This window comes from Neopsephotus bourkii, unplaced genomic scaffold (genome assembly GCF_033783945.1).
Source record: "Neopsephotus bourkii isolate Nb327-2 ecotype Australia unplaced genomic scaffold, CSIRO-AGI_Nbou_v1 NB_335, whole genome shotgun sequence".
NCBI lineage: Eukaryota > Metazoa > Chordata > Aves > Psittaciformes > Psittacidae > Neopsephotus > Neopsephotus bourkii.
This window is the reverse complement of record NW_026900841.1, coordinates 418,355-438,796: the sequence shown is the minus strand read 5'-3', so window position 1 is coordinate 438,796 and position 20,442 is coordinate 418,355. Positions and strand designations below refer to the sequence as shown.

General features: G+C 49.3%; 1 protein-coding gene and 1 long non-coding RNA gene across 2 annotated transcripts in view; one reads left to right on the top strand and one right to left on the bottom strand.

Moving 5' to 3' along the window:
• LOC133209409 (uncharacterized) overlaps nt 1-20,442 on the top strand; it is a 360,513-nt gene that overhangs the window by 64,369 nt on the left and 275,702 nt on the right. The gene's annotated exons all lie outside the window — the stretch shown is intronic.
• Nucleotides 3,897-16,979, bottom strand: MREG (melanoregulin). Its single transcript, XM_061348044.1, has 5 exons — nt 16,858-16,979; nt 12,961-13,120; nt 6,416-6,506; nt 4,672-4,835; nt 3,897-4,552 (listed from the first exon to the last, which is right to left on the bottom strand). The coding sequence occupies exons 1-5, from the start codon at nt 16,944-16,946 to the stop codon at nt 4,418-4,420; spliced, it is 639 nt and encodes a 212-aa protein (XP_061204028.1). The 5' UTR covers nt 16,947-16,979; the 3' UTR covers nt 3,897-4,417.

The window sequence follows — 20,442 nt, the reverse complement described above, 5'->3', positions numbered from 1 at the left end:
CAAAGTTGAGAATAAAACAAAACAAAACAAATTATCTGAAAGCCAGCTGCAGCCAGCTGCACTTTAACCCTTCTCACTTTGCTCATGGTCAAGAATTGTTGGTATTTTACCTTTCTTGGCAAAGGAAGGGGTGCCAAAGTCACCCTCTAGTTAGAAAAATTAATGTCCTTAGCAAACATGCTAATTCCTGCAGCAGCCAGCCCCATGGAGAGAGACACTTCCAAGCAGGAGCAGAGGCCCTGGCCCCAGCCCTAGAACCTTCCCAGGAGAGATGGCCTTGCCACGGAAAGCACAGAGCGATTATAACCGTCTACCCGCCAGCTTTACCAGGTAAACAGTGCTTGCAGGCTTCAGAGACGTGGTGCATGCAAGAAAGAGTTGAGGTTTCCCCTGCATTGTAAACAGGATGGTTTCCCCCAACATATTGCAGCATGGCTGATGGAACAGTGGCATCTAGTGTCCGCGGGGCTGTCCTGCAGGCACCGCTTCCCCGACTGGCTTCGCTGGGCGCAGGCAGGATTTGGCTCCCCACATGGAATCAGAATCACAGGCTGGTTTGGGTTGTAAAGGACCTCAAAGCTCCTCCAGCTCCAACCCCCTGCCACGGGCAGGGACACCTTCCTCTGGAGCAGGTTGCTCCAAGCCCCTGTGTCCAACCTGGCCTTGAACACTGCCAGGGATGGGGCAGCCACAGCTTCTCTGGGTACCCTGAACCAGCGCCTCAGCACCCTCACAGGGAAGAGCTTCTGCCTAAGAGCTCATCTCAGTCTCCCCTGTTCTGGCAGGTTAAAGCCATTCCCCTTGTCCTGTCCCTACAGGCCCTTGTCCAAAGCCCCTTTCCAGGTTTCTTGTAGGCTCTTCAGGCACTGGGAGCTGCTCTAGGATCTCCCCACAGCTTTCTCTTCTCCAGGTGAACAACCCCGTCTCAGCCTGTCTTCATAGTAGAGATGCTTCAGTCCTCTGATCAACTTTGTGGCATGCAGACATCTAGTGGCACGTGAGACCTGTAGGATGTCAAAGACATCAGCACAAATGTCCAAGGTCATACAGGTCATATGGGAGACTCAAGCCCATCTAAGCAGCAGCTAGAGGGCTGAATGGTGTATCAAATGAGCAAAACCAAAGCTTGCTTCCAGTGAAGAAGTAATTGCTCTTGTTGGAGGATGAATTCTCCCCATCCAGGACTATGGCAGTGAGGCAGCATCACTAGGAAGCCTCTGAGAGTCTGTGTCACAGCAGCTCCAGGGTATCATGCTTAACTGTGGTCTTACCATCAGAATGTCCCAGTTTAATATCATGTTCTCAGTTTAAAACCCCAAATACAAGTGCTTACCAGTGCCAGTGATTTTAACTTACCAGAATTTGGAATGAGTTTCACTGGAAGATGCCTCCATCTCTGTTCTTGCCATTAAACAGGAGAGTCCCACTATACCTGCTGTACAGACATGGGTAATTTTTCCTCTGGAGAGCCTAAATATAGCATTTAAACACCTCTGGCAGATCAGTACCAATAGGCAACTGGGCAGTATCTGAACTTTATGTGAGTGTGTTCCATCTCCGGGTTCTGGGTGAAGGGTCCTCTGCTGCTGGTCCCTGACACACAGCCAAAGGCTCACTTGGAGACAAACTGAGTTGCGTTTCCTTCTCCTGGTGCATGAGGAGGCCCAAATCTGAGCTAAACTGAAGTTTAAGATGTGTACCTCCCTGGTAATTTCTATGTACATTAGAAAAGGCAAATTACTCTGTGTTTTGCTGACTGAAATACAGCTTACCGGATTTCTACCTGAAGTGCATGAAAGACAGGGGGTTTCCTACCGAGAGGACAGAATGACAAACTTGAGCTTGGACCCCTATGAAAACCATTTCTGCAAATTTTCAAATTGCAGATTTTTTCAGCATTTTTGCATCCTTATACTTCACCAAAGGCTGTTTTGCAATATTTGCTGCTTACCCCATGACCGGCTTTATCTGAGTGCTGGGACTGACAGACTTTTTTCTGCTCATGTTGGGATCAGTGCACAACGTGATGTATAAGCTCCTGAGCCTGGTGACTCCTCCCTGCTGCACAGAAGTGAGCAGCTCTGCTCTGATTCCATGCTGCTGTGGATTCCTGCTGCTCCCTGTGGCTGTGCTCTGAAACTCCATTATCACAGTATCACAGTATCACAGTATGTTAGAGATTGGAAGGGACCTCAAAAGATCATCTAGTCCAATCCCCCTGCCGGAGCAGGAACACCTAGATAAGGTTACACAGGAACGTGTCCAGGCGGGTTTTGAATGTCTCCAGAGAAGGAGATTCCACAACCTCCCTGGGCAGCCTGTTCCAGTGTTCCGTCACCCTCACTGAGAAGAAGTTTCTTCTCAGGTTTAAGTGGAACCTCTTGTGCTCCAATTTGTACCCATTACCCCTTGTCCTTTCATTGTTTGCCACTGAGAAGAGCCTGGCTCCATCCTCGTGACACTCCCCCTTTATATATTTATATACACTAATAAGGTCACCCCTTAATCTCCTCTTCTCCAAATTATCCCCCTGCACAGGGCCTTTCTTCAGTACCTAAACTCATCCAGAGCTCCTAATTACTGCTCTTTTTAGGCAGCTGCTGTCCTATTAATTTACCATGACAAAATGCATTTTGTTGATATCAGAACTGGTTTCACAGCTACAAGTGACAACAAGGGATGGCTCTGCAAAGGTGCTGTTTAACACTGACCACCACCAAAAAAAGCAGCACCATATCTAAAAAGGTATCTCCTCACCCATGAGACCATCACGTCTTTTTACACACCACATGCTTACATAAAACATGCAACAGTGGTACTATAAAGCGATAGCATCCCAAGGGCTGACTTTTGTGTGGTGTCATGTACTGTGCTCCTCAGACCACTGGCTCTGTTCTCCAGCAGTTGAGCTGTCACTCACTGAAGTTTATCTTCTTTAAAAACACGGGAGGTTTTCCAAAGTGCAGATGAACTACTGGGAAAAAGGAGAAAATCATCGGGAGCAGAGCACCCAAATCCCACTGAAATTAAATTTAATCCCCCTCATCTCATACGAAGACTTTTAGTCTTAGGCTGGCAAACAACCCTACTCTTGCAAGTCAACAGGCAATTGGAAGTGTGTGGAGAACAGGTCGCTGAGGCGTATGCTCTACAAATACCCCAACTCCTTTGCTATCCTCAGTCAATACAAATGTTGCTGCCTGAATAGGGTTGCAGACAGTAAGAAACATTAGTTTTGTAATGTGTCTCGTTTATTAAGCTCAGTTTTCACTGATGTCCTGAGTTGACAAAAATGTTTCCCAGCAAGACAGATGAACAGAAGCGATTCATAAATATATTTATATATATTCCAAACACTGTAGGTATAAACAAATAAAAGCTCTGATTTACTATTTTGGGAGGTCCTGTGTAACCAGCATTTCCAACCAGCCAATTAGGAGCATGTGTGTTAATCAGTGAAGAACTTCCACTTTTTCTTAAAGGATCAAATCCAGTGTTTTAAAATTATTGCTCATTATCAGACAAAACCCAGGACATAAAGGATATTCATTAAAAATCCTCATTAACAGCAGGGACCATATATTCTGAGAGGACACGCAGCTTTATAGTGGGAGTTTTTTCATGTAATTAAGACCAAAACTTTCAGAAGTAAATTAAGATGTTGGGCAGCCAATCTGAGGACAACACAGGAGCCAAATTCTCAGCAGCTCTGACCTTGGCACCTTCCTAATATCTACCTTCTTTTAAGCTGTCAGTCTGAGCAGCCCCAATAGAAACACCTCCAAAGCACTAATGGCTTGGGGTAGAGCACCCAACTGTAACACTGCTTCAAGGCATTGCCAGGGCATTAGCTCTTCTCCCAGAGTGTTGCTCCTCCTTGCTGAATCCCTTGGTGCAGCTGCCACGGGCTGGGGATGAGGAAGAGGAGCAGTGCACAGAGAAACATCAGGGAGTTGCAGACTGCAGTATTTTTCCTCCCTCTCTCATCATCCTGGCTAGCAGGGTCAAAGGAGGGGACAGTGGCAGGCACCAGTGGATGGTGGAAACGTGGATCTCCTTGCAGTTGTTGCAACTACAGGCATCTCAACTTCTGCAGCTACTGATAGCAACACCTGGGACGGCAGGTTCTCCCTGTGCCTACTGCATACACTACTTGGCTAGCGGTCTCCTGTCAGGGCTACACTACAGCAGTTCTTGCTCCCTTCTGCTTAGGAGGACCTTGGGGCCAGCATTCGCCTTCCTGTGCCCTCCCGGTGGGGCACAGCTCACTGACCTCCTCGCTCTGCTCTGGCCGGCCCACTTGCTTCTCTGCAGGAAAACAAGGAGCAGCACTACTTGTGCTAACCCCTCATCAGAGGAGCCTGGTCCCAGAAGGGAAGAAACCCACTACCCATCTTGTGCCAGCATGGCAGGTTCCTCAAGACATCACAACAGAGGTGCACTGTGGGGCCTTCTGGCTATCATCCACTCTTTCCCCACTGGGTCTCTTCGGGTACACCATGCTGGCCATCTTGAAGAACTCATCTGCAGCATCCAGGGCTATAAGCCGGTCCTGACAAAGCAACAGGGGTTCACAGTCACTACACACAGTTCACCTACCTGCTTCCCTTTATTTGAGCTCACCTGCAGGGATGGGGCAGCAGGGAGGAAGGCATGCTAGGAGCTACTCACCACCACGAAGAGGTAGCGCTCAGAAAGCTCCCAGCTATTTGGAAAGATGTTTGTCTCTTCAGAGAGCTTTAACAAGATGTCCCGGGCTTTGCCCATGTTCTGAGAGTCACTGATGATGCTCAGCTTGGTCACTGACAAGAGGGAGTCTGCTTCCTTCTGGAAACCTGGGAAAGGGATGTTACATAAATGAGTCAAACAGGTGAGCAGGGTCATCCCTGAGGCCTCCAGGCTCTTGCAAGGTTCCTTCCTGACCTCCACCTTGGGCTGCTGCATTCCCTGCTTGCTAAAACAAACTAGCATTTCCCTCAGGCAAGCTGTGTCTGCACTTCAGGCAGGTATAAGCATTCAGAGCAAGTTTTTTGCTAGTTTTCCACAGCCAGGGTGTTGATTTCTGATGCTGCCAGAGCTTTCAGGGCTGGTGTTGTTGGAAGGTAACAGTGATAAAAAACCTTTGGCACTAAAGAATGCCTGGGTAATTTTTCCTTTAGCAGTCAGCATCCCTTATAGGAAGGGTATCCAAGGAAGGAATGGAGGAAAATAAATGCAGGGATCTTTCAGTGTAATGGCTACCATTAACTCTTTGTTCAGTTCCAGGGAGCTGGTGGTGGTGTGTCTCACCTGAAAATACCTATGAGGAAAGAGTGGTGGTCTTCAGATTAAAGCACAGCTCTAGATAACAAAAGATAGCAGATTTCACGTCTGGTTGCACTTAGCTACACTCAGGCCAAATGCTCCCTGGCCTTGAGCTTCCCCACCCTTTGCAAAACAGCTCCTGAGCCATTGCAGACGTGAGGGAGATGTCGGAGAGCCACATCAACGTGCAGTAACAGATACAAGGGTGTCAACTGATGCTTCCCGTGTTCACTCTGCACTGGCTATGTGAGCACCTGCATGAAGGTGAACGCTAACACCTAGTCATGAATTCATCGTGTTCCTCCCACCCAGAACAGCAGGTAGGGCAGGAGCAGCTGAGATACCCATCTCTGTCTTCCAGTGATAATGCCCTTGAACAGCCCAAAGACTGTATTCAGTTCCCACATCCTTCTCTCATTAGCTGTCAACCTCCTCCAGAGCATGATGCAAGTCCCCATGCGGATGTGCCAGTATGGGACATCTCCTCGGCCTGAGTGTCACATGCTATGTACGTATGTGAGAAACCAGGTCACACACTGATTTCTCCAGAGGAGCAGCAGCTCAGCACACAGGACCGGTGGGTGCAGGCAGGAAACATTCCAAAAGTAGGAGGGTCACTGTTGAGTCATTTCATTTGGTGAAAGAATATTTCAAATAGGAGTAAACAAAGTGGGTGGTTTAGCTCTGATCAGCTAAAGGCATGGGCTAAGGAAGAAAAATAAGACTTATCTGTGTTCAAATCTGAAAGTAATATTCATTTCTCCCTGTTGATGTTGTTTAGAAAAACCCATGTGAACTCACAGGTGTCCCTGCTAAGTTTCCACAAGGAAGCTTGAAACAGATGACTCTGCATGCTATTACAGGCTTGAAAGGCTCCACCACTGATCATGGTTTATGGGCTTTTTGATGTGCTATGGTGGCCCCATCTCCTCCCAGCCATGCCTGAGCTCTGGAGAATCTCCACAGGCTCTCAGCTCCTACATGGGCTACCTGACGGCATTGTTCAGCAACCTTGTTCTGTTTGCCTATGGTTCTCCTCTACCAGCCTATATTCCCATTCTGAACCATCACTGGTACCACAGAAATCACATCATTTTGTCCCCTAGCTTACCCAAATCCTCCAAAATGTGTTTCCACCTGCTTCTCACTTCTTTTCGGGTCTGCCGTAAGGTATAAATATCATAGTTGAGCTTTTGCCATTCCTGCAAAGCAAAGGGATAAGAGAGTCATTTGCATGTGGGGAGATTTCTGCTGCTTTTCTAGGAATTCTAGCTCTTAGAAACAGATCCAGAGCGGAACTGTTGATGTTGGCACAGAGGGATTAGTATGAAGGCTGAAAAAGGTCTGTGGGCCAAAGCTCTTTACCCCAAACCTTGACACTCCAGCTAGTATCAAAACCTGAGCTTGTGAAAGTACCTTATTCAGCCTTTACAGCTTGACAAACCACAACCACACATTAATATATTGCAACACCTTATTTCCATAGCCTTGCAGTTCAGTTGGCATGGCGCATTTTCTTACAGCTGATGATAGCCCATGGGAAATTAAAAGTTACTGCTCTCAGCATGGTCATACATACAGTGGCTTTTCCAAACTGCTCAGCTCTCCGTTTGGCATTTAACTGGAGTAGGCAGGGTTTCAAAAGTATGAGAAAACAAGAAAAAAAATAGACTTCCTTTCCTTTAAAGGCTGGGGTATCTTTTTTTAAATACCAGAGAAGAGGGATGCACATGGATGGTTGAGGACTGAGCTGGAATCATTTGACATAATAACTATTAGTGGCTGCCAGTTGCTACAGCTAATGCCTCATCTAGCTCTACAGCTTAAATCCTTGCAGTTGACCTCAAGCTTTAAATTCCCTGGCAGTGTTCAAGGCCAGGTTGCACTGGGCTTGGAGCAAGCTGGTCTAGTGTGAGGTGTTCCTGCCTGTGGCAGGAGTTGGAACTGGGTGATCTTTCAGGTCCCTTCCAACCCAAACTGTTATATGATTCTATGATATATCTCCATAATGGGTCACTATCTAAAAGGGAAGGGTTTAAGGTTATTTACTGAAGCTATACCAGCACAATTAAACACATCTGAAGGTCCCTTACAACCCAAACTATTCTATGATTCTATGATTCCATTCTATAAGTATGCATTCCTGCAGAAATCCATATATTCTGCAGGAAAACCAGGAGTACTTTACTAGCTGATTTTAATCAACGCTCACACTGCAAAGGATGCGTTCACAGAAGCATCCCAACAGCAGGTCATAACATCGCTCAGCTAATTCCCCTGTGCTAATAACCTTAATTAATCTCATTTCTCAGCAACAGATTACAGAGACAGACTCTTGTAGAATAAACAGGCATTAATCCGTGCTGTCTGCCTGGGATTTTCCTACATGTCATGCTGGTTTCAAAGGGGTTAAACAATACCCAGGAAGGCTGGATGTACGCTAGAAATACCACTGGTTTTCCGATACCTGGTGCCCTAAGGAACTGATCTGATAAAGAGCTGGAGATTAGACTTTGGAAGAAGCAGCCGGTGGGGTTAAGTCACTGGTGAATTCAGGTCAAGAGAGCAGGGGAAACAGCTTTGCTCACTCTGCACTGCTCATCTTCCCATAGAGCAGAGAGAAAGCAGGCAAGGACATCCCAGTGTTGCACTCAAAATCAATCCTTGAATTAAAATTACCCGTTTGCACAAATCTGAATTAACCACAGGAAGACACAGTAGGTTGCAGTTCCTGGCCCTGGAGTTTTTTGCAGCTAGTTTTGCAAGAGAAAGCAGGCAGGTACCAGACCCTCCTCTCCTGTGGCACCAGCGCATAGCTAGGAACCCAGATCCTCTCAGTGAAAAGGAAAAGGGGGGCTGTATTGTATTCAAGCTTTGTGGGAAGTTTACTGCAGACTTGAAAGGTTTAAAAAGAGATTAAAAGGGCTGCACGATGGTTCTTGCTGGCAGGGATCACTCAGAAACATCCCAACCTGATCGTGACCCCATGGTATAAGCAGAAAGGAAAGAAAACCAATCTGGGCATGCTGCTGGGGATATAAGCGGCATGTCTCTGCCCTCCTGCAGAGATAAACAAGTGCTTTAACACAGACAGTCAATCCAGATGGCCATTGTGGTTCCAAGCCTGCTTCATGCAGATGATTTAGCAAGCTGGGGGTGGGGGGTGGGAAAGATGCTCATCTCCCTGAAACGTAGTTTGCTGGTACCTGGCAGCAGCTTTTGGGGCTAAGCTCCACAGCAAGCAGTGCTTAGCATGCAGGGAAGCTGCTCCTGATTTTCTCTGGATTAACAGCAGAGATCATGAGGATGAGGCTGAGCAGCGATGGGCTGAGCTCTCAGAGGGACTCGTGCCCTGTTCTCCATCAGCCTCAGCAATCCTGAGTTTTCCCAACCAATTTCTTGTGGCAGAGGCATCCTAAACACTGTGGGCAGGAGGCTGTTTGCTGTGTTACTTTAATGAGGAAATCTTTCCACCCCCAAAATTATTCTACCAAGCATCTCCTTTTAACAACACAGCAGAGGAAGAGCAATGCTCATCCTGCCCTCGTGTAGGAATGGGCAACATCAGAGACTTTGCCTGCATTTGTGCACCACATCCTGTGCACCAACATCCTTGGTGTTTCTATGGGTCTGGGACATCCCAGCATTGCTTCAAAATCAATCCTTGAAGAAATAAATGCCCTTTTGCCCAAAATATGAATTAACCACAGGAAAACGAAGCAGGTTGCAGTTACTGCCCCTAGGTGAGAAAATCCTTTGTGCACAGGTCAAGAACATCCCCAGCAGGGAAACTCCACCAGCTGTCTTCTCTGAGTGCTCAGCCCTTCAGATATTTACCTGGAAAACTTACTGTAGTGTGATACACTAAATCTGCAAATGCCAAATGGAAGTGAGGAAATGCTGGACACAAAATACAAGCCAGGTTGGTGCATAACTCAGAGCTCTGGAAAAAAATGTGCCAAGGAAACAGGCAATCACTGTCCAACTTTTCATCCCTGCTCATATGAAAGTTTTCTAGTCAGTACGGAGCTTTCTTCATGTTGCCAAAGCAATCTTCTGTCAGAAACATTTCCTTTATTTCTTTGAAAGTAATTGGTGTCACCATTCTGTCCAAGAGTTACTTTGGAAATGAGGTCAAAACAGAGTTGTCAGGGAAGAACTGAAATATCAGTGCAGGAAGGTATCACGCGGCATCCAAGGATGCTCCTGTGTGGCTCCAATGGAAGTAGTTGAGCAAATACAAACTCTAAATCCACACTCATACACTGAATCATCAATTGACTTTGCAGCTCTGAAAAAGCTTAAACTGGGTTCAGTTTAAGAAAGGCATACAGGTTAAGAGGGTCAGTTCTGGGCTCCCCAGCTGGCATCCCCAACCCTGGACAAACCCATCAGCACTCAAACCGAGCATGCCCCAGCAACAGCAAGCTGAAATACTGACCTTCTCTGCAACCTGTTTAAAAACAAAGAAGCCAGTAGCAGAGCAGGAGGAAGCAGAAAAAGGGTCTGTGTCAGCTCATTAATGGGCTTCCCAGGAGGATCATGTATAGCTCTGCTAGCCAGGTACCTCACAGAAATGCAGGCAGAGGAATTTGCTACCGGGATTTATGATGCCACCTTCCCCAAAGGAATAAGCCAAAAGAAGGAAGAAACACTGCATGTACAAGCCATAAGAACAGTGTTTTTCCCTTGGTCATAATGCAAAACCCTACCTTTAGTTTCTGTTCACAGCCCTGTGGTGCAGCTGCGAAAAAACCTGGCTCCTTCTCTGAAACCAGTGCTAGTGCAACAGCTGAGGCTCTCTGCCCACAGCTGGTTGATGCCATGCACCCCATCAGAGGACACTGAAGCAACAGAACCACCACAAACTGGACCTCTGGGAGGTCCACATCACATACATAAGCTGAGCAATGCGCCCAGGCCAGCTCTTGCTGTTAAAACTGGAAAATTGTCAGAGCCACAGTAGTCCAGTTCCCCACAAAATGCTTTCCTCCACACTAGCAGGGTACATGCTAGAACAGTGACTTCACCTACATATATGCAGTATCTTAAGGAACATCCGGTTTTTCTAGAAAGTCCTCAGTTCACCTCCAGGTATGGGGTTTTGCTTTACATCACACCAGGTTCAACAATGCTGCAGAACAGGGGCATATTTTCCATATCTGAAATATTGACCCCAGCCTTCAAAAGCTTTGACAACAGCTTTGATCTCCAAAGGCTGCATCAGCTTTATCAGCCCCCTTCAGCCTGCCCTTCAGCTATGGCTTTTCTGGTTTTCTGTGCACATACTCTTCCTTGCCCACACTTTGCTTCCAAAAGTGCATCCAAGGATGTGACACTCATTGGCCTCAATCAGAGAGAAATGTGAAGCTGCAAGTCGCTCAGTCTTTCTGACTTTAGGAGGCTCCACTGAATCTTGCCTCATCTACCTACTGCACAGTGGGTTTGGCAACCGCTGGGTGCTCCAGCAAGCTCCACCATGGTCAATGGCCCCATGAGCCTACACTCGCAGCACACAGCACTGAGCAGGAAGAGCAATTGTGTGTGTGAAACAGGGTGCACCAGGGACGTCACGGTGCTTGCTTTGCAGAGCTTCCTGCCCTGGTTCAGTGAGAAGCAGCCCTGCCATCCTTATACAAGCTAAGGGTACACTGAGTTTGGGCTGGAGCTGCCAGATTTCTCACAGTGGGGCCATCAGGAAGAGGCAGGGAGAAGAAACAGTTCCGCCTGGATCACATGTGGGTCCAGCCCCATGGTGGGGGAAAGGAACTGACCCCAAAGGAGGACACCAATGCTGCAAGTTGCTGACAGCCCCACCACAAATGATAACAAGGTGCATTCAGTGTCGGAGCGCCTGGCCCTTTGAATGCATAGTTTGGTTTATTCATTTACCGCAGTCCACAGCACAATGATGTCCAAGCCAGGAGAGATCCATCCTGGGACTCTTCCCAAGTCCTGTGCTAGAAAATACCTAAGAAAAAGGTGAGGAATGGAAAGCATAGACCAAGTGCACAGCACACCGGAAGTTCTTTAAGTGAAGGAGCAGCAATACAGGCAATAGTTCTCCTTTCAGTCCCCTTTTAACCAAGAGAAAAAGAGGACCTATGGTTTCGTAATGTTGGTGCACTGCACACACAAAACCCGCTCCTCCATCTCCTGTCCTGCAGCACCCACATGCTCTCCCTAGGGACTTTGGGAGCAGAGTAGCTCCCAGAGCAGATTATGGCTTTTGCAGCTCAATGCTCCTTTGCAGTTAGACTTTTTTTCCTCTCTCTCAGGGCTGAAGTCTCATTAGGAGGCGAGGGCAATGCAATCTGGCCTACTTTTAAAATGCTTGCCAGTAGTAAGGAGAGATTTTGGCACCCGAGGCCAAACACAGGAATGTTGGCTTTGCTGGCCAAGTCCCTCCCTGTCCTGCCACACAGAAGGAGTTGCAGCTGGAAACTGCAACAGCCTGCTGGGCTTATACATTATGCCTCAGGAGCTTCAGTACTGCCTAAGTACACCCAGCTCTGCAACAACCAAGGACTGGCACAGCCCCCTAAAACAGAGATGTCCTTGTTTCCTTCAGCCAATTTGGGGCAGATGACACTCCCTGTCTTCTTGAAGACAAGCAATCACAAGGCAGAGAAAACAGCAGCGGGGAGGGAAGAGAATATCTTCAGTTATAACTGTAAAGGTTACATGCAGCCATTAAAACATAACAAAATCATCTATTCTAATAGTAATATTTATTCAAACCCCACCAAAAGCCCCTGAAACAAACACATTAAATGGGGATTCTGGTCAGCTGTATATGAGGATTCCATTACCTCATTTTCAGTTACAAATACCATAACTTTGATCTCAGCTTTACCTCTAGAGTTTAAGGCTTCTTGTGAAAGCTGAGCTACTTTTGGTTTTGAGGGGACTATAACAGGAGGAAGAGTTACAGTCTTGCAGTTTCTTGGATGAAATGGAATCATGTTGAAATTAAATGGGAAGCCTCCAGGCTTTGCTGCAAGCATTTTGAGGTCTTAGAAGCAATCAAAGAGGGGGAAATGCGTCACTATTTGCTACAGCCTGCTCCTAATCAGGCCACTGAAATCTGCTTCGCACCCAAGTGCTTTACTGAAGGAAATCAGGGCTGCAAAACAGCCTTTATGTAACAGTGATGATTTTTCCCTTCTGCCACTAAGAGCTGTGCCAGTTCTCTGCTTCTCAATAATTGCTGTACAGCCCATCAGAAAAGTATTTGTCTTGACGTGTCAGTGGAGCAGCAGCTCAGCTCCAGCCACTGCCATTGCCGGGTGAACACCACTGCGGGCAGGGCTAACACCAGTCTGACCAGGGAAAGGCCAAACCAGGGGAATACTGGACACAAACAAGCAGCCTGTGAAGCTAGGAAACTGAGCTGGGGATCCCAGTGCTACCAGTGTATGTTTGGTGGTGGTGGCGTAGAGCTGCTTGCAGGGCATCGTGCATCCCACCTCAGGGAGCATCCCAGGGATGACATCCACAGATGCATCCACACCAGATATAGGGTAAAATCTGGAGGGTGATGGAGCAGATGGGAGGACCTGATGTCTATGTGAGCCACAGTGGGGGACTTTGGGGTGTTTATAGCAGCTTCACGGGTGCTTGGTGAAACTTAGTGCAGGAATGGCACCATCTCACCTCCGAGTCCTTGTCCAGCTGGTTCCTGACCACAATCATGTTGTACAGAATCCGGTCGTCATCTGCCTCTGTGTGGGTCACGTCATGTGGGGTGCTCCACAGGTTCTGCTCCTCGTCCCTTACCAGTGTGGCTCCAAAGGAGGCATAGGGGTTGTTGTTACTGCAGAGAAGGGGAGAGATGAGGCAGTGTTAGGTACTTCAGCATCATCCTTTTATCTCCCCAAGTACCATCGAGTACTTGCCTGTGTGCAAGTACCTGATGGGAAAGAGCGAAGGAGACAGAGATAGACCCTTCTTAGTGCTGCCCCATGATAGGACACATATTGAAATACAGGAAATTCTGTTTACTCATAAGAATGGTGGGAGAACACTGAGGTTCCCCAGAGAGGTTGTTGAGTCCTTGAAGACACTTAAACCCTACATGGTCCTGGGCAGCCTGCTCCAGCTGACCCTGCTCGAGCAGGGATTGGAATGGATGCTCTCCAGAGGTCCCACATCCACCACCACGTTTCTGTGTGACCCTACAGGTCTATTTTCCCCCCAGCAGCCCAAACCCTACCAAATCAAGCACGCAATCCCTGCAGGTGCTCACCACCCCTGCAGCTCTTACCTGAGAGGTACAGAGATGCGCTGAGCTGTGCGGGGACCTGTGCCAACACACAGAAAAGACGTAGCCCCATCTCTATCTGGGGATAGAAATGTCTGCAGCCTGCGTGTGAATTCTGGCCTTAGTGGTCAGCAAAGCAGACCGTCATCTTCTGGGAAAGCTGTCCCCACCAGGCTAAGTCTTCTCTGCACTGGTGGCAGTTCTGTTGATTTTATGGCTTTATGTTGCTACTGGGGTATGCATTTTTCTTTACAGGATTATTTAATTTGGCAGTTGGAACTGGATGGCCTTTAAGATCCCTTCCAACCCAAACCATTCTGTGGTTCTATGAATTCTGCTGGAACATCTTTTAGCAGAGGATTTCCATGTTTCTAATCAAGATGTCCAAACACTTGAGCAGGACAACACAAATGGAGAAGTATTTTCAGCCTTATCCAATAGTCTCACCAGACATCCTGTGGCAATCCCTGCTCACTTCTGTTTATTCCCACTGCTTATTCCATTTGCTATCCAAACCTCATTCCTTTCACAAGGAAACCATCCAGCAAAACATCAGATAACACTGCGGGTGCTTAACCGTGATGCCAAGCCATAAAAAAGATGCTAAGATAAGCTTCAGCACACAGATAAAATAGAAAAAGCCCTTCACATCAGCATTCCTGCAGGAAGCTTAATTAGACTTTTAACAAACCAAAAACCTGAGCAACAGGTAATAAGAGAAAAGACAATCTCTTATAATCTCTCGTTAAAGACAAGCAAAAAAACGTAACTTAGAAGGTGTGGACGGCATAACTCAACCCTTCCTATGCTGGAGCCAGGGTGGGTTTTCTCAAACCATTTTCCAAAGGTGGAGCAAACAGGATCCCAGCCTGGAAGGCATCTCTCAGGAGCTAGATGTGCTCTCAGCATGTGTCCAGTCCCATCCTGCCTTCAACAGGCTTCTTCCCACCCAGTGACTTATCGGTACCCGCAACATCTGATTACTTCAAACAGTAACACCAACAAGCTTTTATGAGCCACTCCCTCACAGCTTGCAAGGCACTTCCGAATGTGCCTCTATTTCCAAAGCATCCAGCAGCATGTCAGGAATACAAGCAGTGCCCAGAGTCAGCAAATCTGTACAAGCACAAGGAGCCCTGCCAACAGGAAACACCCTGAGTGTGCTGGACTTCCAAGAAACATTTAAAATGAAGAAATGGGAGCAAAAATAGGAGCACACAACAGCAGCCTGCTTGGCAGGTTACTGTGGGACCAGAGGGGACCCAGACCATTTCACACGCTGGGTTTTATCCAGAAAATGGAGAGCACTAATGCTTCAAAGCACTTCTGCTCCAAGGGACTTTCAGTCCAGATTAAACTCATTTTGGAGTCCAAATTCTCGTTTTATTTGCATCCCAAGGACACCATCTGAGCCAGATTCCACTTTTGTGCATCAAGAGGCAGACAGGCAGCCTAGATGCTTCCCTGCAGCAGCCCAGCTCACTGGCTTTGTCCAGGGTTTCCTTTCCCAGTCCCACACTATGGTCCATCCCCATCTCCACGCAGAGTGCTGGCTGCTTTCACTGGCCTCATGGGTTGTACACACCCAGGTAAATATTACCTCCTCCTCGCTGCTTTATTCTTTGACACATTGGACTTACAAGGCAGCAACCAGTCCACTTGGGGAAAATAAGGTGAAAAGTCATAAAGTCAACATTTGGTAGCAACACCACCTCCCCAGAATCTGAAACTCAGCTAAAAGATCTGAAATCTCAAGCAAGTCCTTGCTTTTAAACAATGCTGCAATAAAACCAACACTATAGCAATTGTGCTTTCGCAAGATCCCTGCCTTGAAATAAAAGCCCAAAGCCTCCTGAAGAGGGACAAGCCAATGATTAGGCTGTTAGATTATTATGTGCAAGAACAGGTGCCTTTGGAATGCCCACCATTTATACAGGCTTTCCTGCTTAGAGCCAGCATTAAGTGGATCCCCAGCAGAAGGCATGTTACTAAAGAAAGGTGCCTAGGGAGGGACAGGCACCCCAGCCAGCGATGCACAGGATTGAGCCTCCCCGCACGCCTGCTCTGCTCTCCTTAGGTTAATTGCCAATTTCCCACACTGAAAGCCCCATGCTCAGGATTATCTGGTTATTATTTAGGGAACTGCTCTAACAGCACAAAATCAGGACATTTCAAACACTGGTGCCAGCTCTGCTATTACCTGACACCTATGTAGGCCACAGCAGAAGCATCCCATCTTCCTTCCTGAAATGCCCCTGTCCCACCGATGACACGGGTAGGGCACAGTCCCTGCCCCATCCCAGGGCTGGGGATCTCACTGCAGGCTTTGGCAGCAGCCAGGACCCCAGATAGCAGCTGGAAAGGAAGGAGAGGTGCCGCAATCCCCACGCACAGATGTTTTGCAACATGCAAACCCTCCTTTATGTGCTTGCACAGCTCACAGCTCTTCTCCATGACCTGGGGACATCTTTAAGCACAACCCTGATCCCGGCCAACCTCACAGCTCTGTGCACGAGACAGAGGCGACCGACGGCAGGAGGGAAAAACCTGTTCTCTAGGAAGCAACATGCATGTTGCTTTCATGTAAAGCCGGCTCCAGCAGTGTGTTGTTATCTGCTTTTCAGCATCCCCTGCCTGGGAAGAGAGCTCTGCCCAGTGGTGGGGGCTGACCCCCGGCAAAATGATGGGGACCCCTTTTTTGTTCAGTGCCTCAGCCTCCTCTATTGAAACCCCACCACAGAAAGACAAAAGCTGAACAGTTCCTGTGGGGAGGAGCACACAGGAAACATCAGAGATGCTGCCCTTGGTTCACTTGCTAAAACAGCATAGAATCACGGAATGGTTTGGGTTGGAAGGGACCTTAAAGCTCATCCAGTTCCAACCCCCTGCCACAGGCAGGGACACCTTCCACTAGAGCAGGTTGCTCCAAGCCCTGTCCAGCAGCCTGGCACTCATTGTCCCATGAGGTGTCAGAAAGAACCCAGCCCCTGCGGGAAGCCAACCCGGGTGGAAAGAGAACTGAAAGCAGTTTGGTACCAACGGCAGAAAATCCCTTGGGAGCCTTGACCGGCTCTAACTGGGGATGGCCAACCCCCCAGGGAAAGCAGCGGCTGTAAAATCACTGAGAAGGTCTTAGGGGGACGACGGCGCTCGGCGTGGGGCAGCAGACAGGCTCACGCATGGTTGCGGACCAGGGGACCGGACCCATCCCTGCTGGGAGCATCGGGCGGGAAAGGAAGGAGGGGCTCAGCCCCATCTCTCGCAGGGGCAGGGGGCCGAGGGGGTCTCACCTCAACAAGGGCTCCTTCTCTGCCGCCGCCTCCCCGCCGCAGCAGCCGCAGCAGCCGCACAGCGAGCACAGCCAGGCCCGAAGCCCCATCGGCGCCGCCGAAGAGCGCCGCGGGCTGGGCCGGGGCGGGGCGGGGCGGGGCGGGCCTAGCCAGGCCCTCCCCCGGCCAGTCCTTCCTACGGTCCGTCCTTCCTACGGTCCCTCCTTCCTACGGCCGCTCCGTCCCCCCTCCCGGTCCCGCCCCCGGCCGCCGCTCCGCCCCGCGTCCTTCCGCGCTCCCACGGCTGCTCGAAGCGGGTTAATGCAGGGTCAGACCTCTACACCATCCCGCATCCTGCCGCACTCTCGTGCTCCCTCCCGCACCTCTCGGTGCAGCGCTGCATTGCATTCATGGCCTCTTGGCCCTTATGTCCCTTGTGGCTGTAACGGGCTATCACAGGCCACTACTGGACTGATGGAGCGAGTCCAGAGGAGCGAGTCCAGAGGAGGTGCTGTGAGGGCTGGAGCAGCTCTGCTCTGGAGCCAGGCTGAGAAAGCTGGGCTGGGTCAGCCTGGACAAGAGAAGGCTCCTCAAGGGGAGACCTCAGAGCAGCTCCAGTGCCTCAAGAGGCTGCAGGAAACCTGGAGAGGGGCTTTGGACAAGAGCCTGTAGGGACAGGACAAGGGGAATGGCTTTAACCTGCCAGAACAGGGGAGATTGAGATGAGCTCTTAGGCAGAAGCTCTTCCCTATGAGGGTGCTGAGGCGCTGGCACAGGGTGCCCAGAGAAGCTGTGGCTGCCCCATCCCTGGCAGTGTTCAAGGCCAGAAGCATGCAGGAGCATCTGGTCCCTGCAAGAGGCATGGAAGATCTCACATGCTCTGCCAGGAATTCTCAAATGAATTCTAACTTCCATTTCATTCATCACCACACAATCAGTCTTCCCATCTTCCTTATTTAAAAGGTGAAATTATGGGAGAAGGACTTGTTTCTTATTGTTTATGGAAGATCCCAATGCTGGGGCTTTGCTCCCAGCCAGGGCTTTCAGCTCCCCCACATGCTGTGGGGAAGGATTTACAGCAGGGTGAGCAAAGGGAGGAGGCAGAATTTATTTGTTCTCCAACATTTTGCGCGCTCAGGCATGAGAACAACCAGCCAACGTACCAACTGCCTTGAAAAGGATGTAGCAGTCAGCTGGGACACGGGATCCTATGGGAAGAGCCGTAGGAGCTGTGAAACCTGGAGGTGAGTGGGACATTGACTTAATTGCAGGGAAGGAGGATGAATGGCACATCTTTAGGGAAAAGAGAAAACTCAGTTTTAAAGCTTCCCAGGTAGAAAACAGAAGGGCTCAGCGTTGTGGTGTCTGGGTTTAAAATATAGTCATGGAGAAAAGAAATTAGGATTTGTTTTCCATTTGAGAAATGGGGGTAATTAATTAAAGGAGTTCATGAGTTTTGCAACATGTATTTTGTAGCTGCAGGAAAAGAAGCTGGTTAAGAGTTGTGCCTGTGAAATGAGGGAAGGTTTTTCTGGCAGAAAATTAACTGCTGGTGATGGCATGAGCACAATTACAGAGCCAGGCTCGCTCCGAGAGCCACAGCTCTGTTCTGGGTACACCAGAACAGCTCTTCCCCAAATAAGGTAGGAGGTTTTGACAAGGCTGCCCAGAGAAGCTGCGGCTGCCCCACCCCTGGCAGGATCATCAGTTGAGACTCATCTGTACATTGCCCATGGGAGCAGCCTGTGCTATGAGGACCTCAGAGTTAGAAAGAGGGCAGGTGACTGAAGCCCAGGACATCATCTCTTCCTGTGTGCAGCCCTGCTCTCTGAAAAGCACAGGCAAAACTGGGAATATCTAAACCCCAGAGAAGCTGAACTCTTGCCAGATGCTGCAGGACATTGCAGGTAATAAAAACATGCGGGGGCTTGTGGTGCTTATGTTTTGCCTTGGTGCAGGTACACACACACATACATACAGACACCCCAGGTACAATTAAAAGCAGATGACCCAGATGAAATACTCAGGACACAACCCCAGTAACTTCAACCCATGCTGCAAACTGCTTCAAGGCAGCCTCCATCTGCAGTCCCCAGGGGGAGTTTCACTGATTTCTCTTTACATTAGGAAGGGCTTAAAGTTTGTGTTACTGAGGATAGATTCACAGTGCTGTGCAGAATACACACTGAATGGAGCGTGTTTCAAGCGAGCCAGGGCCATGCAGGCTTCACGCTGTATGGAATGACCATTACTATAGCAGGCAAGTGGGTAAAATCCTGCCCCAAGCCAGGGGAGGGGCTTTGCCTAGTCCTGAAATTCCAACGCTGTGTGTTCTATAGGCGGTGCAGGTGTCATGTACGGCTCTGCTCGTGCCTTTGCTCTCTGCTGGACACCAGCACCCCCGTGAGTACAGCTCTGGGGTGCTCGCAGCACGTCACTCCTCCTGTGAGACTCCTTGCAGCACCTGCTGCCCCTCACACCGCTCCCCGGGGTGCGCAGCGCCGCCCCGCGCCCCCACTCGCGGTCCGTAGCTCATCACAGGCGCAAGAACCGCGCAAAAACTCCAGCGCGGCCGGATCCCGGCGGGGAGGAAGCGCTGAGCGCTGTCTTCCGGTCCTTGCTCCGGGGGGGGGGCGGTGCCGGCCTTCCGCCTTGTCCAGAGCGGAGCGAGGCGCGCTGGGAGCTGCCGGGGCTGGGACCAGTAAGAGGAGGGTTGAAGCCGCACGGGGAGTTGGGAGAAAGGGGGCTACTGGTGGGACAAAGCTGCTGTGAGCACACCGAAGGCACCTCGAGGGCTCCCCTCCGAAAAGGGTTTTGACAGGGCTGCTGTAGCCTGCCGGGGACAGCTCAGCGTCTCTTCTTGCACCACGACATGCAATAACCCTTTAATGCCTGGGGTTCGATAGTTGTGTCACTCGCTGTGGTTACATCCTTCTGCCTTGCTTGTTGTGAGCATGTGAGAGGAGCAGTTGTTGGTCAAGCTGCAGGGAGGCCTTTGGACAGGCTTCTGGGCTCTGTCCTCACGCTACCAAGGTGTAGTCATATGGCCAAGAGCCTTCTGGTACAGTGTGACATGTGAAGAGCAACGTGTTATAGAATCAGCTAGGTTGGGAAAGACCTTTAAGATCATCAAGCCCATCAAGGGCTTGTGGGAGCCTGCCCAGTGTGGTTTATAGGACCTGGAGGGGGGTAAATTGATGCTTGAGCAAGGGATCTGTGTGCTGTACCTGTGAAAGCAGCTCTGAATGCTGAGCAGATGGTGCTGTGTATGTGGGGCTGATGTGATGGGAGGCCTGGGGGGTCCTGCAGTGAGGCCAGGCTCGCCTTCCTGTGGGGGTGAGTCTGTATTTAAAAGTGACTTTGGACACTTCTGGGGCAGCAAGGGACAAAAGGAATGCTGGATGGTTCAGGAGGTGCAGGGTGGAGTTGCAGTGATTGTGTTGCTAATGCTAAAACATTGATTTCCTTTAGAAACAAAGCAAACTTTTCTGCAGTCAGATTTTTTCCGATTCTCTGCTCAGTCCCCCCGAATTTCACAGACAATCCAGCTGGAGTGGTGATTTATTTCAGAAGGCACCCAGGTGGATGGGGAAAGCAAAGAAGTAA

What these genes read in the sequence shown, in the direction of transcription:
- MREG (XM_061348044.1), bottom strand. Translation starts at nt 16,946, where the DNA reads ATGGGGCTTCGGGCCTGGCTGTGCTCGCTGTGCGGCTGCTGCGGCTGC. An exon ending in GAGAAGGAGCCCTTGTTGAG is followed by an intron (nt 13,121 to 16,857) that starts GTGAGACCCCCT and finishes CCTTCTCTGCAG; the next exon opens with TAACAACAACCCCTATGCCT. An exon ending in AGCGCTACCTCTTCGTGGTG is followed by an intron (nt 4,553 to 4,671) that starts GTGAGTAGCTCC and finishes TTGCTTTGTCAG; the next exon opens with GACCGGCTTATAGCCCTGGA.